General features: G+C 34.4%; 16 protein-coding genes and 2 pseudogenes across 18 annotated transcripts, besides 1 other annotated feature; 8 read left to right on the plus strand and 10 right to left on the minus strand.

Annotated features, from left to right (window-relative positions):
- Positions 1 to 17,389: part of a mobile genetic element that runs on past the window's edge.
- On the plus strand, positions 2,567 to 3,100 carry TVAGG3_0532020 (protein of unknown function, DUF4106 family; the record flags this gene model as incomplete). The annotated part of the gene is made up of 1 exon (XM_051237615.1): positions 2,567 to 3,100. The coding sequence occupies one exon, from the start codon at positions 2,567 to 2,569 to the stop codon at positions 3,098 to 3,100; it is 534 nt and encodes a 177-aa protein (XP_051095439.1).
- Positions 3,105 to 3,917, plus strand: TVAGG3_0532030 (uncharacterized protein; the record flags this gene model as incomplete). Its single annotated transcript, XM_051237616.1, has 1 exon — positions 3,105 to 3,917. The coding sequence occupies one exon, from the start codon at positions 3,105 to 3,107 to the stop codon at positions 3,915 to 3,917; it is 813 nt and encodes a 270-aa protein (XP_051095440.1).
- On the plus strand, positions 3,946 to 5,180 carry TVAGG3_0532040 (annotated as a pseudogene). The gene has a single exon. A coding segment is annotated over exon 1 (1,235 nt).
- Positions 5,217 to 5,634, plus strand: TVAGG3_0532050 (annotated as a pseudogene). Its single transcript has one exon. A coding segment is annotated over exon 1 (418 nt).
- Positions 6,719 to 7,003, plus strand: TVAGG3_0532060 (protein of unknown function, DUF4106 family; the record flags this gene model as incomplete). The annotated part of the gene is made up of 1 exon (XM_051237617.1): positions 6,719 to 7,003. The coding sequence occupies one exon, from the start codon at positions 6,719 to 6,721 to the stop codon at positions 7,001 to 7,003; it is 285 nt and encodes a 94-aa protein (XP_051095441.1).
- On the minus strand, positions 7,465 to 8,244 carry TVAGG3_0532070 (KilA, N-terminal/APSES-type HTH, DNA-binding family; the record flags this gene model as incomplete). The annotated part of the gene is made up of 1 exon (XM_051237618.1): positions 7,465 to 8,244. One exon carries the CDS (start codon positions 8,242 to 8,244, stop codon positions 7,465 to 7,467), a length of 780 nt encoding a protein of 259 aa, XP_051095442.1.
- On the minus strand, positions 8,333 to 8,947 carry TVAGG3_0532080 (organellar and viral DNA polymerase type B; the record flags this gene model as incomplete). The annotated part of the gene is made up of 1 exon (XM_051237619.1): positions 8,333 to 8,947. One exon carries the CDS (start codon positions 8,945 to 8,947, stop codon positions 8,333 to 8,335), a length of 615 nt encoding a protein of 204 aa, XP_051095443.1.
- TVAGG3_0532090 (organellar and viral DNA polymerase type B) lies at positions 10,004 to 10,918 on the minus strand (the record flags this gene model as incomplete). Its single annotated transcript, XM_001581981.1, has 1 exon — positions 10,004 to 10,918. The coding sequence occupies one exon, from the start codon at positions 10,916 to 10,918 to the stop codon at positions 10,004 to 10,006; it is 915 nt and encodes a 304-aa protein (XP_001582031.1).
- Positions 11,960 to 12,622, minus strand: TVAGG3_0532100 (uncharacterized protein; the record flags this gene model as incomplete). Its single annotated transcript, XM_051237620.1, has 1 exon — positions 11,960 to 12,622. One exon carries the CDS (start codon positions 12,620 to 12,622, stop codon positions 11,960 to 11,962), a length of 663 nt encoding a protein of 220 aa, XP_051095444.1.
- TVAGG3_0532110 (uncharacterized protein) lies at positions 12,937 to 13,797 on the minus strand (the record flags this gene model as incomplete). Its single annotated transcript, XM_051237621.1, has 1 exon — positions 12,937 to 13,797. One exon carries the CDS (start codon positions 13,795 to 13,797, stop codon positions 12,937 to 12,939), a length of 861 nt encoding a protein of 286 aa, XP_051095445.1.
- TVAGG3_0532120 (phage tail repeat-like family) lies at positions 13,937 to 14,521 on the minus strand (the record flags this gene model as incomplete). Its single annotated transcript, XM_051237622.1, has 1 exon — positions 13,937 to 14,521. One exon carries the CDS (start codon positions 14,519 to 14,521, stop codon positions 13,937 to 13,939), a length of 585 nt encoding a protein of 194 aa, XP_051095446.1.
- On the minus strand, positions 14,541 to 14,693 carry TVAGG3_0532130 (uncharacterized protein; the record flags this gene model as incomplete). Its single annotated transcript, XM_001581982.1, has 1 exon — positions 14,541 to 14,693. The coding sequence occupies one exon, from the start codon at positions 14,691 to 14,693 to the stop codon at positions 14,541 to 14,543; it is 153 nt and encodes a 50-aa protein (XP_001582032.1).
- TVAGG3_0532140 (uncharacterized protein) lies at positions 14,713 to 15,114 on the minus strand (the record flags this gene model as incomplete). The annotated part of the gene is made up of 1 exon (XM_051237623.1): positions 14,713 to 15,114. One exon carries the CDS (start codon positions 15,112 to 15,114, stop codon positions 14,713 to 14,715), a length of 402 nt encoding a protein of 133 aa, XP_051095447.1.
- Positions 17,390 to 17,842: 453 nt separating the features above from the next.
- TVAGG3_0532150 (uncharacterized protein) lies at positions 17,843 to 18,691 on the plus strand (the record flags this gene model as incomplete). The annotated part of the gene is made up of 1 exon (XM_001581984.1): positions 17,843 to 18,691. One exon carries the CDS (start codon positions 17,843 to 17,845, stop codon positions 18,689 to 18,691), a length of 849 nt encoding a protein of 282 aa, XP_001582034.1.
- A 4-nt stretch (positions 18,692 to 18,695) lies between these two features.
- On the minus strand, positions 18,696 to 18,938 carry TVAGG3_0532160 (serine threonine-protein phosphatase family; the record flags this gene model as incomplete). Its single annotated transcript, XM_051237624.1, has 1 exon — positions 18,696 to 18,938. One exon carries the CDS (start codon positions 18,936 to 18,938, stop codon positions 18,696 to 18,698), a length of 243 nt encoding a protein of 80 aa, XP_051095448.1.
- Positions 18,939 to 18,956: 18 nt separating this feature from the next.
- Positions 18,957 to 19,319, minus strand: TVAGG3_0532170 (uncharacterized protein; the record flags this gene model as incomplete). The annotated part of the gene is made up of 1 exon (XM_051237625.1): positions 18,957 to 19,319. One exon carries the CDS (start codon positions 19,317 to 19,319, stop codon positions 18,957 to 18,959), a length of 363 nt encoding a protein of 120 aa, XP_051095449.1.
- Positions 19,320 to 20,968: 1,649 nt separating this feature from the next.
- On the plus strand, positions 20,969 to 22,458 carry TVAGG3_0532180 (uncharacterized protein; the record flags this gene model as incomplete). Its single annotated transcript, XM_001581985.1, has 1 exon — positions 21,107 to 22,363. One exon carries the CDS (start codon positions 21,107 to 21,109, stop codon positions 22,361 to 22,363), a length of 1,257 nt encoding a protein of 418 aa, XP_001582035.1.
- Positions 22,459 to 22,797: 339 nt separating this feature from the next.
- TVAGG3_0532190 (armadillo (ARM) repeat-containing protein family) lies at positions 22,798 to 25,031 on the plus strand (the record flags this gene model as incomplete). The annotated part of the gene is made up of 1 exon (XM_001581986.1): positions 22,895 to 24,940. One exon carries the CDS (start codon positions 22,895 to 22,897, stop codon positions 24,938 to 24,940), a length of 2,046 nt encoding a protein of 681 aa, XP_001582036.1.
- Between the last annotated feature and the right edge of the window lie 357 nt (positions 25,032 to 25,388).

Genomic DNA, 25,388 nt, shown 5'->3' on the forward strand with positions numbered 1-25,388 from the left:
GTTAGTATTGAAAAACATGTTCCTTGACAAAATAAAACCAACTACAGAAATAAATGACGCAAGACTGAAACGTTGGGTAAAAGCTTTCCCATTCACAAAAGATATTGTTGGTAACATGGAAAGAAAACCAGAATGGCTACAAGAACATATATTTGGAAACAAGCTTATTCCATATGGACAAGCTATATTTGAAGAGCTTGAACCGGAAACTCAGGAAAGAGTCATGCAAACAATACGCGAAGACTCAAATACAAACTATGACGAAATCTTTCTAGGATATAGGATACCTGAGATGGGCGACCAGAGCCTAAAGGCAAAAAGGACACGTGAAATTTGCAACATACTAGATGAACATGATGCAAAGATGCAACAACTTAAAGCAGAGGGCAAGTTACCAAAGAAGAAGAGAAGAGTAGAACAAAGTGAAAGTAGTGAAGAAGTAACTTCATCTAGTGAAAGTAGTGGCAATGAAGGAAAAAGAAGAGTTAAAAACTCAGTCAGGAAGAAAGTAAAGCTTGGTCCGAGTGGGTTCTATTATGACACATAAATCCAACTATTCTATATTTTTACCCATATGAAATGTACGCCGCTCAGAATATAACGCCAACAGTTTTGGATGCCATGAATGGAAATGTTTCCGAATGGTATAACGAATGCGACAATGCCATTAGAAGGTCAGAAATAGTTCCTGGAACTTACGAATATACAACTGCTGTTTCTTATGGAAATGTAGGTGAGTTTGGAGAAGGTTCTTCAACAACAGTAGATATTGCTTGCGACAGGTTTCATATTATTTCTATTGACAACTCTTTCTTATACGTGGAACAAGACATTGAAATAAAACCTTCTGCCAAGTTGTCTGACAAGAAAGGTTGCAATGGAATTTTCTATGTCGGATACCAATATGCTCCAGAAGTTTTCATGGGATATAAGATATATTCTAACTCTGACTTAGTTCAAACAGTAACATGGGCAAACTATGAATGGTTCGCTTTAAGAAACTCAGTACAACCACAAGCTAGAGAACAAACAGACCAGTATGCAACTATTGAGAAAATAAGAAGACTTGACCCTAACGTTCCAGGAGTTTATGTTAACCTTTCTGGTTCAGATGGAAATGCTGTCACTAAAGTAAAACTGAAACTTAGAGTTCCTTTGTCATCTTTCCTCATCTTCAGGTTTTTAAGATACTTGCCAAACTGGGCAGGAAAAATTTCTATCGAACTTACTCCAAGCAAAAATAACTTAGTCATTGCACCAACACAAGACCCATTCACTCTTACAGACGTAAAGGGAGCAAATCAAACGTCATTCGCCGAATTTTGCAAAGACAAAGTTGACTTAGACTTTGGTTTCTCAAACCTCAACACTGAAGTAAAGTATTATTTCAATGCTGCTGGAACTGCTTGGGACCCAGTTAGGTTTACATGCGAAAAATTTGAATGCAAGAGAATAGAAAGCAGACTTGCAGTCTATATGTTGGACCCAGATATTTCAAATGCTTTAGCTGCCAAATATATTGCAGTTCCACTTATGTTCCCTATACACCAAATATCTGTCAAAGACTTTGCAGGTGAAGTTGGAAACCAAAATCCAGGAACCGCAGGTGCAAGAACAGATATTGCTTTAACAACTGCAATGAAACACGCAGATACTATGTTTGTACTGTTCAGACGAACTATAAATGACTATTCTTGTTTCTACAACCCCGGTATTAAATATCATATAAACATAGATGGCAAATATTATCCAAGAGAAGAATATTCTACAGTTGAAGATATGAGGTCATACAACTTGACATTAGATGCTATGAACTTTAACAACAACTTCACAACAACCATTAACCCTGAAATGCAAAGTTCTATTATGCCATATGTGAAAGTATGGACCCATACAGGAAGTCAAAAAACTCAATATACAAATGGAGACCGTTCAAACTTTTGGCTTGGCATTCCATTTGCTGACTCAGAAGACTTTATGGGTGGTATTTCAACTGTTGGTACTGTACAAATACAATATACTGGTGACAGAGACGGTCCATATGAACTGAGAGCAAAGAAGTTTACAAAACCAATAGCACTTTTCACGGAAGATGCTCTTTTGAAGATTCGTTCGATGAAACCTGCTGGGGCTCCTCAGATTGGCATAACGACAGCTTCCATCGAGCAGATTTTGGCAGCAGGTCAGTAAGTTGTTCTTGAACTGACTTCTCTCCGTCAAATATTGACAGTACGCCAGTTTTGACATAAAATTGTATTATAAACTTACCTTTAGAAATATCTGTAAGTTTTGTTGTTATATTTTTGTCTGCTTCAAGAACTTTCACCATTTCAGTTATACCAACTTTCTTTGCTTTATGAAAATATTTTGGTTCAGCAAAGACTGCTATTCTATAACATTTTCCATTGTTTGTATAAAGAACTATTCTGTCAATGTATTTGTATTGTTTGTGTGTGTAAACTTTGTTCTGCTTCAATTCGAAGAGATATCCGAATACGTCCATATTTTTATTCGAAGTAAAATGTCATTTCCGAAAAATAGAAGCGTAAGTGTTTCAAAAGGTTTAATGGCGGTGGCAGATGTGAAGTTAAATTCACCAACTCAAACAAACAGTCAAAGTGTTATTGTCAATGTCAAAGAAAGAGATGTTGAAGTGGGGAAACCATACGAAGACGAAGATGGTATAACAATAGTTCCTGTAAAAGAACCAACATATCCTGAAGTTAGCAGAGACTTAAGTTCTGTTGCAGATATTCGAAATGACTACCAACAACTGAAAGACAAACTTCAAACTCAGGAGAAGATTTGTCAAGCTTTAGGTATAATGTTAAACTTGGTCGAACACAACCCTGTAAAAGTGAACTCATATGTCATTGCACCTCATGAAGTTTTGAAAGAACTATTGAAACTTTTGACAGAGGCAGACGATATAAACATCAAAGAAATAGAACCCGACGTTAGTTGCTGTGGTGTTTCATATAATGTCATTGACAAGATATACGTTATGAAAGGAGGTGAAACGTTGAACTTAAAATATAGTTTCCCAGACGTTATAAAAATATTTGACGACCACAACATTTCATTAAAGTTTATTTGCTAAGTAAATGGCAGAAGACACAATGGTTTATACTATTACGACTAAAAACCCTGAGTCATATAATTCTATAACAACAAACTTACAAAGTCCTCAAGGACGATATTGTAAACTAACTTTAAACACAATGACGACTAAAGCTTGTTTTGCTCTTTTGACACCAGAAGATTTTATTGTTGTGAATGGTAAAAAATACTCCTTTGAAGATACTTACTCAGATATACCACCAACAGGTTTTGTTGACTTATTTAATACTTTAAGTACGGGTGTAACATGTGCTGCAACTAGAGCAGGTTTCATTATGTTTGGATGTCCGACTGAGTTTACTATAAACAATATGAGCTATAATACAAAACTTATATCTGGTTTTTACTACCAACAGTTTCCTATAACAGGAAAAGGTGTCATACAAGGAATGTCTGTTCCATTGACTTTAAGTACACCTATTTTATATATTGTTTCAAACTTAGGTTCAAAGTGTTATTCGAATGTCGACAGAAACTACTATGACCAAAAGATACTTATGCGTATAAACAACACTTTCTCTGCTGGTTTGCCTATTGTTCATTCGAATGCAGAGTTTTCAGCTTTAGTAAACTCAAACACTTTAGCAAACATAAACTTAACCTTAGTTGACGCAAACTTTGTTCCTGTAAAACTTTTATGTCCTATGTATTTGTCAATGACGGCAGAAAGTTTCGAATTGGAAGATGCAACTGGTGAAAGTATTGTATTACAAGAACAACTTCAACAACAAATAGCTCAAGAACAACAAATAGCTCAAGAACAACAAATAGCTCAAGAACAACAAAGTCAAGAATAAAAAAAATATTTTTTTTATTTTTATAAAAATGTACAGAATAGATGTTTCAGATTTTTATGACTTCCAAGCATTCAGAAATATGTGTCCATTTAGAGACTATAACAAAGCAGTCGAGAATTTGAAACGTTTAGTCATTTATGTCGACTCTGCCCCAGAATGTTATGTTATGAAAGAATGGGATGTAGTCTTTAACAAACCAAGAGCAACAATAGTTTCAGAACAAGAATGTAAACAGAAACTTAAGAAAATAAAAGTCGTACAAGTTGGCATGAAGATGTTAGATGCTTGGGATATCTTATTGTCAAAGTTAGAAGATTTTTCAGTTCGTGGTATAAAGTTTTATACACCTTCTCCAAACTTCTATTCTATCTTCACTGGATATAAATATGAACAAGTAGAATGGAAAGAAAATATTATAGAAGCTTGGTTAGACCATGTCAAAGAAATTATATGCAATGGAAACGAAAAGGTTTATGAGTATATCTTATGTTGGTTTGCAAACATCTTACAACATCCAAGTGCTAAAAATGAAACTGCTCTCATTATAATTGGAAAACAAGGAACAGGTAAGAACACATTCTTTACAGATATTTTGTGCAAACTGTTAGAGGGCTATTCGAACCCTAATATGACAAACTTAGAAACATCTGCGGTAAATTTAACTCTTCAATAGAGAATATGAAACTTATAGTATGTAACGAACTTCAAAGTATAGATACAACAAAAGTTTTGAACTCAGATGCTTTGAAGAGTCTTATAACAGACAAAGTTGGAGTTGTTGAAAGAAAATATAAAGACCAAAGAGTTTGTGAAAATGTTGCAAACTTCGTTATGGTTTCAAACAATGTTGTTCCGATGAAGTTAGAAAGTTCTGACAGAAGATATGTAGTTGTCAGAACGTCAGATTCTCATATGCAAGATACAGAATATTTTGACGACTTAGCAGAAACTTTGACATCTGACTTTTACAACCACTTGTTCTCATATTTTATGACATTAGATATTTCAAAGTTCAATCCAAGACAAATTCCACATACCGAAGAGAGACAAACATTGTTAGAAGCAAACAAGAGTGTATATGAACTGTTCATAGATGAAACTGACTTTGAGTGTTTAGATGAAAGGTCATTGTACGATTCGTATAAACAATATTGTCAAGAGTATGGTTATATGACAGCGTCTAAACGAACATTCTTGGCAAATGTCAAAAGTCTTTTAGACGTACAGAATGGTGTATATACAAAGAAAAATTTTTCTGAGTAAATTTTAAAAAAAAAATATTTTTTATCCGATAGAAAGATGACAAAATTCATCTCAGTAAACAAGTACATGTCAGGACTTAAAGAAGAACTAGACCCATTCACATATTTGAATGTTTACTTCTACCATTTTGAAAAGTCTTCATTCAGCAAAGTTTGGAATCGAACCAGTTAAGTTTGCTATTGTGACTAAAAACGGTGCGAAATTTGAAGACTTAGACATAGAAGGTTTGTTAGCAGTCAAAGAAAGTTTTGACAGAAGGTTCTCAAAACTCGAAGAAGGTAAAGCATACAAACTTGTTATACCTTATGAACCAAAGAAAGCAGACGACTATGAATATTATGAGTCTAAAGTTGTAGAAGTTCAAGGTAAATTGGGTAAAAAGATTTTAGAGTCTAAGCCAGTGTTTGCTCCTAAAGAGGAAGAGAACATTGACATTGACCCAGAAATGTTCTAAAAATAAAATTTATTTTTACATGTCAAATTTCTTCTTCTCTGGTTCAGGTTCTTTCTTCTCTTCTTCTACTTTCTTTTCTTTCTTTTCTCTCTCTTCTTTTCTGGTGGAGTTATGTCAAACTTCTCAGAACCATATTTTTGTAAAAGTTCTTTGTCCTTTAATAGCTCTTCTATTCTGTTTTCTATTTCATCTTCAAGAACAGTGCATTGTTTCTTTTGCATTCTAAGAAGTTTTGTTGGACTTCATCTCTCCAAGAGGCGTCATCTCTGTCAACAAGTCTGTCATTGACAAATTTTAAGACTTCTCTGCTTAATGTTTTTGGTTCTTGTCATATTCCCAGAAACAGAACTTTAGAACAAATTCACCTTTCTTGTTTACACTATGTAAGATTTTATGGTCGACAGATGTTTTGCTGTCGAAAAGCTTGTCTCGAATATAGATAGCGAAATCGCTAGACATTTTCTAAAAGATAAAAATTTTAATTTTTCTAAAAAATATGTTAGAAAAAAGTTTGCTGACATTGACAAAAATTTGAGAATGTTTTAAACAAGAACAAGAGGAAGTTGGAAAATGCTCAGATAAAAACCCATACATGACAAGTTCTTATTTGCTCAGAATGGTATAACAGGTCTAATTGCACCACCTGGGTCGGGTAAGACTTTCACTTATCTTAAAATGCTGCACAACAACAAGAACTAGATGAGAAGAACCCATTCTATGAGTTAGTTGTTATTTGTAGTACTTCTGGTCAATTTTGACCAAACCGTCAATTCGTTCAAAGATATTATAAAAAGTCTAAGTTAGTATGTATAAAAGACTCTGAGTTGTTAGATTGGATAAAGAAGTACCAAAGAAGAGTTTGAAGTATAATGCTATAAATGAGTATATAAATTCGAAGTTTAAAGACCCAAATGAGGAAATGCAGAGAATATTAGAGAAGAAACACTTCAGAAACAAACAGAAAGAGATAGAATACATTTCGAAGAAATTGCAATCTTACGATTGGAAGACATACCCTCACAGATGTCTTCTTATCTTAGATGATTTCGCCTCTCATCCTTTGTTAAAGAACAGAGAACAAGACATGTGTCGAATTCTTAAGAAGCTCAGACACTTTAACATCTCAGTTGTCATTTGTGTACAGACAGCCAAGAGTTTAAGTAAGGATGTAAAGAGAATACTTACTGACATTGTACTTTTCCCCGGATTGTCCGAAGACGATTTCATGGAACTTATGAAAGAGTCCATGGCAGGTAAGTTTGACAGACATGAACTATGGGAGAAGTACAAAGTCATACAAGACCCTCATACTTCTTTCAGAATTCATATCTACGCAAACAAAGTTCAAATTGTAAAAAGTCAAGCTTGAAAAATCTAAGTGTTTAGTCTTAGTCTGTTGTGGTGCTGGGGCTGTCGGTTCTTCTGGCTTTGGAATGGACTCGGTTGGTGGTACGTCGGACATTCGTTTGTGTCCTGTCGGAAGGAAGAACTTTTTCTGTCGGAAGGAAGAGTTCTTCCTGTTGGAAGGAAAATTTTTTTCCTGTCTGAAGGAAAAATTTTTTCTGTCGTTCGACCAAAAAGTTCTCAATTTTCGAAAATTTGAATGGTTTACGGACGAACAACAGGAAATTTTTTTCCTGTCTGAAGGAAATTTTTTTCCTGTCTGAAGGAAATTTTTTCCCTGTTGGAAGGAAGAACTTGGAATGTCGGATGGAAGAACTTGGAATGTCGGAAGGAAGAACTTGGAATGCCAGAAGGATTTGACAAGACAATTTACCTTATAGAGCTACCTGAGCCATCTGAAGTCAAGCGTAAAAATAAATGGTTCATTTACTCTGCTTGTTTAAAGTTGTCAAAATACTCTGTTATTTTTTCTTTCAGTAGCGGCAAATCTTCTTTGAAGGTAAGTATTGTACAACCTTTAATATCATAGTGTGTTTGAGGTAACGTATCTTGAACTATTTGTTTCACATCTTCATTTGGTGTCATTGAAATCGGTAAGTTTTCGCGATAGAACCAATTTCTGTCAGATTTGTAAATCTTAGCAAGGTCGTAAAAGCTTTTGTTGTTTCTTCTGACTAAATGCAACATAACCATATCTCTGTCTTCTTCATTTTCCATCTCTTCAGTATAAATCATATACTTATAGTTCTTTTCCTTTCCTTTTGGTACCGAACGTGGTATTCTTTTCTGTATGTTTTTGTCTTCTTTCATCATATCTTCTCTCTGCTTTGTACAAAGTTCGTCAAGTAGCATAAGTATGTAGATTGCATAACGAGGTGAAGCCCACATTGCTATTGAACTAACTAGGAACTTATGAACATATATACCTTTTAGATGTGATGGTAAGTTTTGTCTGTCTTGGTACATCTTTTTAAGTTCTACATGTTCAAACTCACTGAGGAGTTCATGAGTGCTATTTAATTCAAACCAGTCTTGTGGTTTCTTAGTATCTGGTGCAAAACATGCTGTCAAAATACTTTGCATTTGGTACATGTCGTCTTTGACCGAACGAATGAGACGTAACTGTTTGTTATATTGTATGTACTCATATTCTTCATTTATGTCTTCATGGACGATAGCAGTTGTTGTGTTCTCTGTTGTTGTCATATCTGTCCTTACATACAAAATAAAAAAAATATTTTTTTAAAAATTAGCGTTATTTCCTGACTTTCACAAAAGACCAAAAATAAACGCTTTACATGTATTTTTCAGCAACTTCGTCAAATAATTTTATAGCTTTACCTATCTCATCTACTTCAAACGTTTCTTTACCTTTTATGGGAGCACCATACATTTTCTCAAACTTTTCAAGTAGTTCTGTTTCTGCAGCTCTCATATCGTTAACGAACACAACCTTAACTCTATTGACTATACTGTCATATCTTTTAGTTATATTATATGTTCTTCCTATCTTATATCTCTTTGTATTGAAGTCCTTCGGTTTCTGAACGATGTAAAGTAAGCCTTCACTGCAACGTTCCGTATCGAATGAACCATATGTTATGAAGTTATATCCAACAACTGGGTCTAACCATAACAAAACTATTGGTATAAGACTTTTGTCGATGAGATATGCTGCAGTTCCATAGAATCTTACCGATATCATAAGCTCAGGATTTCTTGTCAAAATTTTCTGAGTAGAAGCAGTTCTAACCCAGTCGTGGGATGTTTTCTTTCCAGATAGTGTTAGAATGTCTGACAAAGAATATTTGTTGTATTTCTTTGAGTATCTTACGTTTAAATCACCTATTCTAACCATTTTGGTGTCATTGTCTATCTTTCTAACTGTTTCAAACTCAATGTTTGTCATTTTCTGTTTCTTACATACAAAATAAAAAAAATTTTTTTTAAAAAACTAACTTTATTTTTTCTATCTTGTATAAAAGATATGATTTCAGGGATTTTTTTTACGAAGTGCAAAAGTTCTCTTCGTCAAAAATAACACAAAAATAGTGTATTTTAAACGAAGTGCAAAAGTTCTCTTCGTCAAAAATAACACAAAAATAGTGTATTTTAAACGAAGTGCAAAAGTTCTCTTCGTCAAAAATAACAGTTATATAATGAAATTTGGTCATTTTTTCACGATTTTCATGAGTTTTAGGCGAGTGGGTTTTTTTTACTACTCGCATTTTTTTACGATTTTCATGAGTTTTAGGCGAGTAAGATTTTCTATCTTGTATAAAAGATATGATTTCAGGGATTTTTTTGACGAAGTGCAAAAGTTCTCTTCGTAAAAAAAATACAGTTATATCATGAAATTTGGTCATTTTTTCACGATTTCAGGGATTTTTTTGACGAAGTGCAAAAGTTCTCTTCGTAAAAAAAATACAGTTATATCATGAAATTTGGTCATTTTTTTACGATTTTCAGGGATTTTTTTTACGAAGTGCAAAAGTTCTCTTCGTCAAAAAATAACAGTTATATAATGAAATTTGGTCATTTTTTCAGCAAAAATATATTTTAGGTGTCACCAGGTCCCTCGGTCCCTCGGTCCCTCGGTCAACTAACATCTTTTTGAAAATGGTGACAACATGACATTTTGACAACAACACAGGAAATAAACTTCTTCGTATATGTTTTGTCATGATTTCATCGAAATGAGTGTAAATGTTTTGTCAAACATGAGCGTAAATCAGACAAAAATATATTTTAGGTGAAGAGGTGCGATCTCACCTCCTTTTTCACCTGTTTTTTCACCTCTTGAATTTTGTATAAAAGATATGATTTCAGGGATTTTTTTGACGAAGTGTCAAAGTTCTCTTCGTAAAAAAATAACAGTTATATAATGAAATTTGGTCATTTTACTCAGCAAAAATATATTTTAGGTGAAGAGGTGCGATCTCACCTGTTTTTTCACCTGTTTTTTTCACAAGCGTTTTACATGAATTGTACGATGTATATTTGAAATTCTAAACAGTTTTGTAGCTTCTATTTCTTCTGTCAGTATGTCAAAAGTTTTCACAATATTGAATGTATCTTTATATTTCTTCTTGACATCTGAAAGAAGGAAATCGTCAGCAGTTGGATAGTTTTTGTTTAGAAATGTCAACATGCCCATTTTATCTTCTGCTGGTTTCTCTGCTTCTTTCTTTAAGTCTGCATAGTCGTTTCTCATACGTTCTATCTCTTTGACGGAGTAGTTATATTTCCTCATTGCTGCTTTACATTTAGAACATTGTGGGTTCATTTTAGCATTGTACATTGAAATTTGACCTGCAAGTACAACTATAGCGTCAATGGTTTTCTTTAACTCAAAAGTTGCGGGTTTTATTTGTTCGTTCCATACCTTACCTCTTCTATCTTTATCTCTTATCTGCCATACACATTCAGCAACTAACGAAACAAAGTTGTCGTAGGTCTTAAACTCCCCAGATTTATATATGTCAGAGATGTTCTTATATACCATATCGCAGTCTTTGTCCATGACTTTGTGGTTGCAATGAAATCCTAGAAACTCATAGTTTACATTACGTATGAACTTCTTTATTTCTACTGAGTCGGTTGGTCTGACTTCTATTTCATCGAATTCAGGAATAGTGAGCTTTTGTTGTTGTATTTCAGGAAGTTTAGGTAGATGGTCAATAATATCCTGCATTTCATAAAGATATTCTTCATTTGTTTCATCTTTTGCAGTGCAATCTAAATCTCCTTGGAGAAGTTCCTGCTTTATCTTCTGGATTTCTGTTTCGAAAGTATATGAAGAAGGAATGAAGCTTTTCATCTCTACTAACATAGATGTTGGGTTCATGACTAACGAGTTTGGTGCTGTTGTTGCTAACATGTTCTTACAATAAAAATAAAAAATATTTTTTTAAAAAAACTAACTTTATTTTTTATTTCGGGAAAATTCATGAGTTTTGGTTGAAAAATACGGTGGAGCCAAAAGTGGCTCGACCTCAAAACAAGCATTTTGTGAAGAATATACCAACCGCCGGAATTCCGGCGGTTGCTTTTTATACAAAATTCAACGGGTGACAAAACATATACGATGAAGTCATGACAAAACATGTACGATGAAGTCTTGACAAAACATATACGATGAAGTCTTGACAAAACATGTACGATGAAGTCATGACAAAACATATACGATGAAGAAGTCATGAAAATTCAACAGGTGAAAAAACAGGTGAAAAAGGAGGTGAGATCGCACCTCTTCACCTAAACTTTATTTTTGGGTCCTTTACGCTCATTACGATGAAGAAGTCATGACAAAACATTTACGATGAAGAAGTCTTGACAAAACATTTACGATGAAACCTTGACAAAACATATACGATGAAGAAGTCTTGACAAAACATTTACGATGAAACCTTGACAAAACATATACGATGAAACCTTGACAAAACATATACGATGAAGTCTTGACAAAACATTTACGAAGAAGTCATGACAAAACATTTACGAAGAAGAAGTTTATTTCCTGGACTGTTGTCAAAATGTCATGTTGTCACACTTTTTCAGAGAAGTTAAAATGACCGAGGGACCGAGGGACCGAGGGACCTGGTGACACCTTCAGTTCTTCAAAACATATACGATGAAGTCATGACAAAACAAGCATTTTGTGAAGAATATACCAACCGCCGGAATTCCGGCGGTTGCTTTTTATACAAAATTCAACGGGTGAAAGAATACGAAGAAGTCTTGACAAAACATATACGAAGAAGTTTATTTCCTGTGTTGTTGTCTAAATGTCATGTTGTCTCATTTTTTCAGAGAAGTTCGTTTAACCGAGGGACCGAGGGACCGAGGGACCTGGTGACACCTAAAAACCATCTACCCTAAAATATATTTTTGCCGAATTCAATAAAAATAAATGGTTCATTTACTCACAATATTTTTGTACAAAACGACCCCAAACTTTTAACTTCTTTTCTGCAGCTTCAAATGCTATCTTAGCGAGTTCATATTCTCTAAATTCTCTCTTTAAATCTTCTTGTTCCCATTGGTCTAGTTCGTATGGAGAATCTCTATAACCATAACACATCTCATGTTCATGTTCTAAATGTTTTTCGCACATTTTTCTAACTTCTTGTTCGAACAAAGGTTTAGCATTCTCTACTGTATCTTCGAGTTCTTCTTCATCTAACTTCTCATGAACTTTCTTGTCTATGGAGTCCATAATTTTTCCAACTGCTATGCAATATTTTGGAGAAGCCCACATTGCTATATAGTTTATAAGTCTTGGGTCTGCATACGTTCCTCTAACCTGTTTGATTTCATCAGGAATTCCTGCATGAATTTTGTATAAAAAGCAACCGCCGGAATTCCGGCGGTTGGTATATTCTTCACAAAATGCCTTATAATACTCTTCCCAGGACTTATTTTCCAACAACTTTCTAAAGTCTTTCCTAAACTGCTGACACATCTTTGTTACATTTATATAACCATCCTTGTCTCTACGTAAGACTTCAATACCGTTGTAAGTGCCTTTTGTGAATGTTTCGCCATTAGATTTGTTCGTGAACGTTTTTGCTTCGACTGTCATTTCAGTTCTTACAATAAAAATAAAAAATATTTTTTTAAAAAACCAACTTTTTATTTTATTTCGGGAAAATTCATGAAAATTCAACGGGTGAGAAAAGAGGTGAAAAAAGAGGTGAGATCTCACCACTTCACCTAAAATATATTTTTTGGTGGTACGTCGGACATTCGTTTGTGGCTTAACCGTCGGACCCCCTCAGTAAACATCTCATTTTAACTCACTTTTTTCTATCTTAAGGAATTTCATGAAAATTCAACGGGTGAAAAAACAGGTGAGAAAAGAGGTGAGATCTCACCTCTTCACCTAAATTATATTTTTCAATACTTTTTCAGCACTTTTCCGTAGTTGTATATGAAAGACAATTCGAGATAAAAGTCATAGTACAATGGTATTATATGCTGCACACCATTTGTTGTGAACCAAACTTGAAAGTCAGAGAAACTGTTACTAGGTGGTTCGTAGAATTTAGAAGCAAAGTCATAAACGTCCTTACCAATACATAGAAAACTATTGTTGCTTGAACTGAAACTTGCATGGCACATAACATTTTGAGGGTCGAACACGTTTCTATAAACTGTCAAATCTGCTGGTGGATGTATAAATTGAAATGGACCATCTGGTGGTAATGGTTCGTTCTGGTTTAGTAACCGAAGAAATTGTGCCCAAGAACGTTTGTCTACTCCCCAAAATAAAAACTCCGTATCTCTTGGAGGGTTAATTTCAATCTTTTGAAATGAAACGGTGGAGTTCATCTTGTCATATTCTAGTTTCAGATAGTATGTTCCATTTAGTAAAGAGTCGTATTTTTCTTGAAATTCCCAATAGTATTTGTTCATTTGAGTTTGAAAGTCATTTAGAGTTTTCTCAAGACTTTCGTCTGAACGAACTGTAAAGATCCTCATTTCATCAAATTTGTCTATTAGACCATCAGAACCTTTATACTGCCCATGAAAATATACTGCGAACATAAACGCGTTAGTTCTATTTGAAAACAAAACTCTTCTAAATCCTATTGCCTTTGCATCTGAAGGACTTTGAAGCCAACGAATTGGATAGTCAAACCTGTATGAACGGGATGAAATTTCCTCATCTGAAATAGTCCTACCAGCATTTGTAAAGATATAGTCTAACGGTTTTGTATCTGCTACTTTTGTTCTTTGTTTTTCAACCTGAAGCATTTAATATATGTAAAAATATATGGTTTAAAAATGGTATGCCATTTCATATTTCTCATCTAACAAACAAGTTTCCCAACGGTCTTCTCCAACAAACTCAGCGTACATTTCAAATAAAAATAAAAAAATATTTTTTTTCTCTTTACTTTACATAACCGCCCGCTACCATAAGTCTTTGACGCCAACCCATACCAGCTAATGAAGGTTGACTTGGTTTAGTTTGGAAACTAAACTTTGGTTTTGGTTTATCTTCAGTTTTTGGTTTCTCTTCTTCTATCGGTTTTTCGTCACTTTTCGGTTCCTTTGACTTTACTTCACTTGCAGGAATAGTTGTGTCGTCAACATCTTCATAAATATCATATGCCATTTGTTTTTGTTTTCCTTTCAACTTTTTGTGTTTGTTGTAAAGTTTAGAATATTTCGACTCTAAGTCAATGAGATGTTCTATAATGAACTGTTGGTCAGTGAAGTAAACTTTTCCATCTGTTGTCTCGAAAGCTCCTTCAGACTTCAATATTTTATTTGTGAGAGTCTGTTTCTTTTTTGAGATACTAGCCGTTCCATTTTTATGAAAAGTGACTTTGTAGTTAGGGTTTGTATTTCCAGACCTGGCACTTTCTATTATTGAATTTTTCTCTTCATCTGTAAGTTCTTTGACAGGTTTTGACAATGGTTCTGAACTTTTTGTTTGTGGTGTCAAATCTACCGTTTCAACTTCTTCGGTCATTTCATCTCAGTAAAAAATTTTAGTTTGGTTTGTTTTCAACTGGTTGTTGTTGTTTTTTAAGTCGGTCTAAAACTTCCTGAGGTATAGGAAGAACTTGACAAACACGTTGTGTAACTGCTGGAAGTCGACAAATCCATCTTGAACCCATTTGTCTCAATGCTGTATTGTTCATTTCATCTCAATAAAAAATTTTACATTCCCCACGTTTGAGGCGGTTGAGGTTGGTTATTGTTTACCCACTGTTGTGCATGGTTATATCCTCTGTTAAAGAATCTTTCACCTTGGTCCATATAGTGTCCTGCTTGGTTATAGTAGTCATTTGCTTTGTTATAATAGTTTCCTGCTTGTCTTCCTACATTGTCCATCCATCCTTGAACTTTTCCTCTTGTTTCAGGATTTGGAATAAGATTTGTTGCATCTCGTGCTACATCCCAACCTTTCTGTACAGTTTGTATAATAGGTTGTGCTTTCTCTTTAAGTATACCTAATGTACTCAAAATCTTCCTTCCAACTCCAAATACACCTCTGGCTATTGTTCCCACTGCGGGCAAAAATCTGGATGCAACTCCTGCTAACGCGCCAAATAAACCCATTTCTTATGGGTTAAAAAATGACGAATCCAAACAAGGACCCCTATGTTTCTAAGGCAACAAAAAAAGCACTCATGGTAAAAATCTTTAGTTCAACACCAAATGCTTGGTTTATGGATATCTTGGAAAACATTCCGAGAGTTAGAACAGATGGACCACCATACTGGCTAATATTTGTCGGTCAAAACACAAGATACTGTGAAGCCATACCATTACAGTCCAAAAATATTTTAGATATCTTAGCAGCTTTGACAATATTTGTTGACAAATACCATCCAACAAAACTGACATCTGACTGTGAAAGTTCTTTCAAATCAGACGATATTAAAAACTATCTGCGTTCAAAAAATGTAAACCAATATTTCATTGTCGACCAAAACCATTCTGCTCTTGGTGTCATTGACGGATGTATAAAAATGTTAAGAGACTTAAACCAACCACAAGGTGGTGAAGCAAATGAAATGCCATATGACGACAAGTATAGACACTTCTCCATGGCAAAGATGAGACAAGTTTTAAATATTTACAATAGCCGTAAACAAAAAGGTTTGGGAAACCACTCCCCCGAAGAAATGAAAAACAACCCTGACTTAGAGAAAGACTATATATTTAATAATTTAGTCAAAAGAGACAAACAAGAAAGAATGCCGGGCTTCAAACTTCAGAAAGGTGACAAAGTAAAAATAGAAATACCTAAACGCGACCCATATGAAAATACTATTGACTATGACAACAATGGGAACCCGACAGGTACTCACATTCGTGTTCGTAAAAATAGAAGAAAGTATACAAGAGAATATTATGAAGTTTTAGGCAAACATGGCAAAATGTACAGACTGCAAGCAGAAGATAAAACTACTATTGCCAGACCTCGTTTCAAACTTGTCAAAGTTCAAGGTGGTATACTTTCAAAGACAGTTCCTAACAAATATAAGACAACTCCTGACGAATATGCTAAAGAAGTTGAAAATGACGACTAAGCAATTCTATACCATGCGTAAACTGTCATGTAAGGTGGCATGTAGTCTTTACTTTGTCCCGTTGTTTGCGTATACCCTGAAACGAAATGTGTATGGTCTCCTCCTACCTCAGTGTTATCCAAGTAACAATTTATAGCAAACTGAACGTTGTCTTTAACATCATATCCTTTACCTTTTGTCATTCCTGTCCAATCCCAATATTTATGCCTATGCCCACCTTCTCGAGATGTAGTTAAACTTACGTAGTGACTGTGCGCAGGTAAATTTTCACCTGAAATCGTTTTACTTCCTCCTGTTTCCTTTGAAGAGTTTGCACAATACAAAAACCTGTCAACTATTTGTTCCCATGCACCAACACCAAACATTACTTGAGGACCTCTTGCATCCATAGATGTATAAATAGAACCTACTGGGTTCATTAAATCAAACATATGAGATATTATAGGATTGTCTCTTTTGAACTTAAGATATAGTGTAACTATTTCAGGTTTCTTCTGGTTTGTGTCAGAATATTTTTTATAATATAATCTTATGTTTTCAGGGTAGGTAAAATCTTGACTATAATATTTATTTCTGTCATCTTCATAATAGTATACTATTCTCGTTTTTTCTATTGCATTATATCTTTTATATCTATAAAAATCTAAATATAATGTTAGCTTTTGTTCATCTACATGTGGTGTTCTGTTGTCATCTCCATAGTCATAATAGTATGGTGCTGGAGATGGGTCAGGCAATGTCATATCTGTCATTTCATAAACTCGGAAATATTTCTTTTGTTCGTCTCCATATAAGTTTAAGTAGCAGTTGTTGTCTAATGGAACTTTAACTTGTGTACCATCGTTCTTTTTATAGCTTACATACATTTCATTGTTATTTTTCGGAATGAGTTTATACCGTATACCATTTTTTAAGGAATGTACAAACTGCCATCTAAAATATTTGTTTTCTTCATTGAAAGAAAAGTCACCAACAATAGTTTCAATATTTTTTGTTCCAACTAAACTTTGGTATATTTCATTGACATATGTTTTATCTGCTTTATTTTCAAGGCTAACGTTTAAGTCTGTTATTTCAGAAGATGTATGTGTATGTCCAACGTCACTTTTACTGTTTAAGGTTTCTTGTAAGTTTGCAATATTTGCAATGGTATGTGTATGTCCAACGTCACTTTTACTGTTTAAGGTTTCTTGTAAGTTTGCAATATTTGCAATGGTATGTGTATGTCCAACGGCACTTTTCCTGTTTAAGGTTTCTTGTAAGTTTGTTATTTCAGATATAGTATGTGTATGAGTCTTTTTAGAATATTCGTTTTCAGCTCTTGTCACTTCACTTGACATTTTATTGTCAACATATGTTTTGTCTGCTAGTTCAGGATGAGTATGTTCTTTTGTTGCATAAGCTTTGTTAGCTCTTTCTTCTTCTTTTGCTATTGCATCGTCTACATATTCTTTGTCAGCTTTGTTGCCAACATCTGCTTTCAAAAGAAGTTCTTTTATAGGTTTCTCGTTTAAAGTTCCTTTTGTTGGATTTATACAAACAGTATGGTTCTTATTGTCTTGAAACAGAAACTCATCTGTCATTGGGTTTAATGTCAGTTTTAAGTTTCCTTCTTTCAATGACTCAGATATCTTAGAATAGTTTGAAAAGTTTGTTGTGTTCTTATTTAGAGCTTGTATAATGAGTTGTCGGTTGTGTTGTATTTCTCTCATAGACGCTGTTTCATTTGACATTTTTATTCTAGATAAAATATGCTTCCAATAGAAAAAGAAAATTCAAGAGTTGCTACAACTAAACCATTAGATGAACTTTTTACTAATGTCGGTCAAAAGTTTGAGACAGAGACCGTAAAGCATGAAGGCTATCGTTTTGACTACCCATTAAGATGGTTAAGAGACCCATCCGTCACAAAAGCTATTGGCTTTCGTAGAATGAAGTTCATTTCAGAAGCCATACATGGTTTCCCATTTACAGTCGGTTTTGAAGTTCGATACTATAACAAAGAAAAACATACGTATGAGAAATTTGAACAGGGAAAACTTTTACAAGTGAATTTGCTTGTAAACTTAGAAACAACTCTTCAAGCTTTTCAAGAAAAAATAAACGACATCTATATCGAATATGCAAACCAGTATAACATTGACGAGGGAGAGTACCATCTCGATATTATATATGACAGGAAAAATGCAACTGTTAAAATCAATAGAATAGAAGACCTTGGAGAAAACGTTTATATTTCTACAAAATATAACAACTTGGCATGGTATAGATTTATGAGGATGTTAAATCAGCCTGCAGAATATCCAGTACACCCGGACTTTTATGAAGTCGAAAACCCTAATGGAACATATGAAAATGTTTTCGACTCAGATGCTATTATAGTTCATGCTTCATTTTCTGGTGCACAAAACTCTTTTTTATGCTTGGCAAATGACTTTTACGAAAAACCTACAAAGCTATATGAACCACCAAGTGGAAGTATTTCAGACTTTCAAGTATGGTTTACAACAGATGGAAGAAAAAGAATAATTCCATTATACCATGCGTTTTACTTAGAACTTAGTTTCATATACAACTACTATCGAACGGTAAAAATATAATTTTTTAATACGGTTGAGGTGTTGGATTTGGTTGCCAACTAGACTGTGGTGCAGGTTCAGGCTGTTGTATAACAGGAGCTTGTTCTTCTGGTTCAGGGTCTTTAGGTATAATACCAACGAACTGACCTACTCTTTTACCAATATTTTTGACTCCGTTCCAAATTCCTCTTCCTACGGTTTTTATTCCATTCCATATACCTCTTCCAACTCTTCTGAAGAAGTTTCCAATACTACTGAAGAAACCCATTTTACTATATGTAAAAATCTAATGTCCGCCTAGTCTCTTACGTTTCCTGTTGAGTTCCATAGCATTCTTTAACTGGAGCTCATACATTCTGTTTCTCCTCTGGTAGAAAACATATTCTGGGTCAACTCCTGTGTTCGCGTCATCTGCATAAAGTTGTTTATATCCCACTTCAGGGTTTGTATAAAACTCTTTCCATCTCATATTTGCATACCATGGTGGCAAACCTAACGCAGCGTCATTTGACATGGCAGTTTGCATTTGTACATCTGTTGGCACTTGACCATAGTTTGCCATTGCAGTTTGTATTCTAACTTCATTTGGAATATTCTCTGGGTTTGGTTGTCCAGGTTGCTGTGCATTCGCTAAGTTCTGTGCGTCCATTTAATATTAGATAAAAATATCTCTTACGAGTACATATGCTGAACATTTGCAGGCATTGGTTCATCTTCATATTCTCTGTACTTTTCTGCCACGTCAAATAAATAAATGACACAATGGAAAAAACCTAAAACAAGTAGTCCTATTTCAAACCACATTTACTTACTAGTAAAATTTCTTTGTTATGACACTTTCTCCGGTTTATAGGACCTCTCTCATATTCTATCTTGTCATATCTAAACTCATAGTCATGTATGTCCTCTAACCATCTCATAACGGTTTCCAAACCACTTTTATCGGATGTAAAGTAAAAGCATGGATGGTTATGTAAAACGTCTAAAGTTTCTAAAGAGTCTCTCAAAGTCCAGTCTACTTGGTATTGAAAATCGCATGTGTTATAGAACGGCGGGTCCACTATAAAGAAAACATTTTCCTTGTCTTTATATTTTTCATACAACTCTGTCCAACGACATCTCACAAACTCTATACCCTCAATATATTTTTCTATGTCCTCTTTGAAAACATTTGTATAGTTAAGATATAAAACGTTTGACATAAGTGTTTCAATGTCATGAACTCTTATAGAACCACTATATAATAGTCTAGCAGATATACTATCCCAGTCTATATATTCTGCTTTTTTCAAAACCTCTCTCACAATATTTTTCTTATCTAATGGTATACGTTCCATCTTACCTATAGGTATCTTTTCTTTTAACGCTTTCAATATATTGTTTGTGTCTGGTATATGTTTGAGACGGTCCATATAGTTGTCGAAGTCATTGCATATAATCTTTGAGTCTGGGAATATTGTATGGCACAAATGGGATATATAGAAACTTCCACCGAACAAATCTACAAATGTTAGACCATTCGGTAGTTTCTTAAGTTCTCTCAATAGAATATCTTTACATTTACTCTTATTTCCAAAGAATGGTAACGGTGGTTTTGTAAAATTCATTTATATATAATAATAAAAATGTTTTTTTCCTGAAAAGTGACAGAAAAGTGACAAAACATGAAAACATATATAATTTGTGAAAAGCGACACATTATATAATGTTTTCGACCCAGAAGAAGGCTTCTCAAAGTATACTTCCTTGGAACGCCTGTAACTTTTCCTGTAGCGACGATAGACCCTTACTTGTCCGGACAAAGTTATACTAAACATCTTCAGGGCTAGAAGGGGCGCAGCCCCTGGAAGCCCCACATACCTGACCTCGTTTTCGTCTTTAAAAATCTAATAAAAACTTCCAAAATCTAATAAACAAATGTGAATAAAGATATGTTAAAATTATCGAGATTTATTTTTTGAGTTTTGAATCTCCCAAATTTCCCATACAAACATATATTAATTTTATAAAATATAGAAATAAAATCAGATTCTACAATGCTTTTTGATATGTGTCCAGGTGTCCATTAAGCTGTTGAAGCAAACTCCTTTAACACATTAGCAAATGCTGAGGTCTAGGATACATTCATAAATATGGGTAAATTTGGAAGAATCAAATCAATAATCATCCCAAATTGAAGAAAGTGAGCTTTGTTACTACATTGAAGAGAGATGAAAGCCATTATTTTAATACATTTAATCATAATAACAATGGAGCGACATATACGAAATCAAATTTAAAAAGTGACAATTTCGATCACAAAATATGAATTTAACAATTACATCATTGCGTCTAGCAGGTAACATGCAAAGTCCTTTTTTATCTCGATCAATGATGTCTAATAGAGAGAAATTATCTTTTTTTAGCTCGAAATTTCATCATTTTACCAAACCATTTATGTATTCTCACAGTAGCTCGTTTTCTTCACAATTCAAACAAGTGTCATTCGAAAAATTCCAAAGTTCTGCAGTTGTTTTAGATCAAGGCATACTTGAAATGCAAACTTTTTATAATTTTACTTTTGGAGAAGTACAAGAAGACATGACATTTATAAGATGTACATTCAAAATGATATTAAATCCAGATAACAAGTACTCTGCTATATATATTAAGACGACAACTTCAAGCTCTTTCAATATTTACATCACAGAATGCGCGTTTGCTCAAGTTTTTGGATCAGTATGGGGACCAATACTTTTCAGTGGAAGCACAGGTTACATTAATAAGACTTGCTTTACTGTTTGCTACGGAGGAGATAAAGCTCAATCATATGTTTTGAAATGCTCACAAATGGCGAACTGTACAGAGATTGTACGACATGCAACATCACCTAAGAAGATACCCGGTCAATCCCATGCCGACCAACTAGAAGGAGAAAGAGTTTGCGAAACATACCTCAACCAAAGCTTCTCAGGCGTCAGTTCCCGTGCTGCATGTGTTGCAATTGGTAGAAATGCCAGGTATTTGAACTTCCAATACGTCGCTTTCGTTAATATTTCTGGAATGAATTTTATGGTTATAGATTGTGACAATTTAAAGGAATATAAGATAGCGTATGGCTATATGTACAAGTGTATCTATCATGTGGAGTCATCATCTCTTCTAGAATGTCATTTCAGACTTAAATTTGAAAATTGGGATTTTATTCAAACGAAAATGTTGTTTGTAGTCATTAGTCAGTTCGGAACAACACGTTCTGTTGATGGCATGCAGTTCATAAACTGTAGGACCGACGTTCCAAAGCAAAAACAAATAATTCCAAATGACAAATGGAATTTTTCAAATTTCACAATAATTAGTCGTCAAAAATACATTGATTACGGACCAGATTTCGATGAGTGGCTCTGCCAAACAGATGTTCCTCCTTCTCCGGCTCCTACACCAGAGAGATCTCCTCTTCCAACACACACAGCAACAGCAATGCCTTTAATGACTGTTCCCGTGTTCGAAGTGAAGCAACAGGACGCTCCGGAACTGATTGACCCCGACCATATGCCTGAGAACAACAAAGGATTTACAACAGCTGATTATATACAAATCGCTGGTTTAGTTGTTTTGATAATTATCACTGGAATTGTTTTCTTTTTGGCAATGAAGAAGAAAAAGAAACAGGCTCCTAACCCTGATGAAGAGGAACAACTCTTGCAATACTAAATTTGTTTGATTTTGTTTATTTTATGTAATTTTTTATTAGTTAATAAAGTTTTTTTTGTTCATTTAATTTTCCTCATTCTAATTCTATCTAAAACCATATATATTCTCTGATTTCTGAAATAATTTTTAATTTAAAGTTGAATTGAAACGATTTTGATATACATCTTAAGAACTCCTCATGCCAGAGAAGTCGTAAATGTAATATTAATATATAAGAAGTTAAAATTGTTATGGATTATCTGAAACATATCTTATTGAGGCAATTTTATAATGAGAAATCTATATGACCTGCTCAGTTGATATTAAAAATGCCTGTTCGCGCTTGATAGCTCAAACAATTGAAATAAATGAAATTTCAGATCCATATTAAAGCCTGAGAATTAAAATATGTTCATATTTATGGATTGTGAGCCGAAATCTCATTAAAGACGCATATAAATATGATGGGGTCACAAATCAAATCGAATTTGTAAACTTCACAATTAAAAATCTACGATTGAATTGATTTTACGGTTTTGGACCCTTTCGCGAATGAATCGCGTTCCAAGGTCAGCATCACAACTATTTTCATCCAAAAAGCAGCAACCAAGGCCAGGAGGTAATAAGCAAAGAGAGGAAAAACCAGTGCATCAAATTACCGTTGAGCCGAGGAAGAAACCGCAAACTCCGTTAACTCCTTTTGATATACAAAATAGTTACAAGCCTACAAAGCAATTCACCATTACAAGAAGTATCAGCAAATCAATTTCATTCTCTAAAAACGGCGTAGATCTTAATATCACGCCATCTGTTTCTGAGTCTGACTTAGCACAATCCATTCCTCTTTCACCAAGTCTCGAGTTCCCTGTCAAAGACTACTATACAGTTGAAGATATGCTCGCAATGAAACCCGCAAATTACACGACTAAGCTTATGACACCAGGATTTATCATGTTACTTCATCTTAAGAGCATAAAGACGAATCAGAACCAGTCTGATCAGATGCCTAAGAAGAAGAAACCACAGCGTCCGAAGCAACCACTCACAGGTCAACCAAAACTTCTTGCGCATGATGGTGATAGGTTCATAAGCTCCGCTGCAGCAAAAAATGTCGGTTTGTACGATGAAAAATCACCAGAAGCATTGAGTGCAGCAGCACAAAGAATATTGAACCGTTTGAACTCAAGAAATATAGAAAAAAGCGTCATAGATGTTAAGAATCTCAATATTGGCTACGAAGCAGTCATCGGATTGCTTCTAGATCGAGCAACAATGGATACAGAATTTCCAGAAAGAAATCTTCAACTCACGAACTTCATTACATACGCAATTGTCTACGCAAATGAGTCTCCTGGCTTCGGAGAGCTCCTAATTAGCATGAGCTACGATGCAGCTAACAAATTAATCGGAGAATCCCAAACAGTGCCTATTGCTTCATTCCAATGCATCGCTGTATGGCTATCAGCTCTCTTCAATGCAGGAATGGGCCCTGAGCATGCTCTTTATCAATTTTTCAACGATGTTATGAGAAATGAACCAAGAGAGCGTGCAATTGATGTAATAAGGTGCGGAATGTACATTTGTGGAAAGAAAGTTGGTCCAAACTTTGAAATTTTCTATAAATTCCTCAAAGATCATCCTTCTCATTTTGGATACAAGAGATTCCTCGTCGAAGAGCTCTTCAACCTCAAAGATAACAAATGGGATAGACGTGCCCTCGATCCAAAGGTCCAAACAACAGGTTTACGAATCGAATTTGGCAAAAAACAAGAAGAAGAGCAGAAAGAGGATCCACATGATGTTGATGATGCTGAAACACTCGAACAAGAGTTCAGAAGCTGGTTGAATGAAGAAGATATCCAATTTACGAAGTTCAGACCGGAACAAATCATCAGATTAACACTTAGACAGCTTCCAAGGCACTTTAAAGACGCCAATGACTTTGTACAATACGCGGCATCATGTCTTTCCAACATTTCTAAGGATTCTGGCCGACTTACGGATATCATCCGAGATTATTTCGATGTTTACCAAGAGAACGTTCGTGTTGAAGAGAGTCCTGGCCTTTGGACCCTGTTCTTCATGCAGTTAAGCGCATATATGGTTGAAGGATTAGTCAAATTCTCATTCATACACGAAATGATCATGAAAGCCATGGAATCCGAACATCCACCACGTATGAAGAACGCCGTGTTCAAGATTGCTGAGATTACAGGTGCTCCATTAGAAAATGTCCTAAATCTTATGGATGCGATCCCAGAAACAGTTAAATCTGATCCAGAATTCATACAAGGATGTGTTGCTCTTGCTGAATACACAGTTCCAGAAGGAATTGACGAGATTGAGGCAGGAAAATCTGGAATTGTTCAGGCAGGTGTCATAATAAGAGACGCCGTTGTTGCAGCACTTCAGGATGAAGTTGAAGATCCTTTGACTTTCTTGGAATCAAAGAAGAACGTCTTTAGAGGATTGTTTGAAGTATACGGAAGAAATATGATAAATGTCGCAAAACATGTTGTAGATTTGTATCAGTTCCCAACAGAGAGACGAGAACAACTCGTTTCTGGTATAGAGAAAAATATATTTGAAGCTGAATAACATTTTTTTTAATAAAAAAAATTATTTTATCAAAAATTTATTTGAGAATTATTTTATTGTCGTCTAAAAAAAAAAGAGATTTTCCAAGCAAGTTTTGATAACCAAACAAAAGAGAACATCAATGCTATCTATGTGTATCGTGCGCAAACACACATTATATATGGAGTAGCTCTTTATCTGGATAAAAATTATATAATTAGAAAATTCGCATTGTCGTCTGAAAAACTTCCGACGACAATAATAATACCCCATTTATTTCTTTATTGAACAATTTTATAAGATAAAAGATCTTTAACATACGAAATCTCTTTGTTCTTTTCAATGATTTGCTGAAATGAATCTTCCTTTCTTCCATCTTTATGCATTAGCCATTGAAACAAAGTTTAAAAAAAATATATGGAATTACTGCTTTTCATTTTGCAACAAGAAAAAAAGAGATTGAAATTGC

This window comes from Trichomonas vaginalis, chromosome II, assembly GCF_026262505.1.
Source record: "Trichomonas vaginalis G3 chromosome II, whole genome shotgun sequence".
Lineage (NCBI taxonomy): Eukaryota > Parabasalia > Trichomonadida > Trichomonadidae > Trichomonas > Trichomonas vaginalis.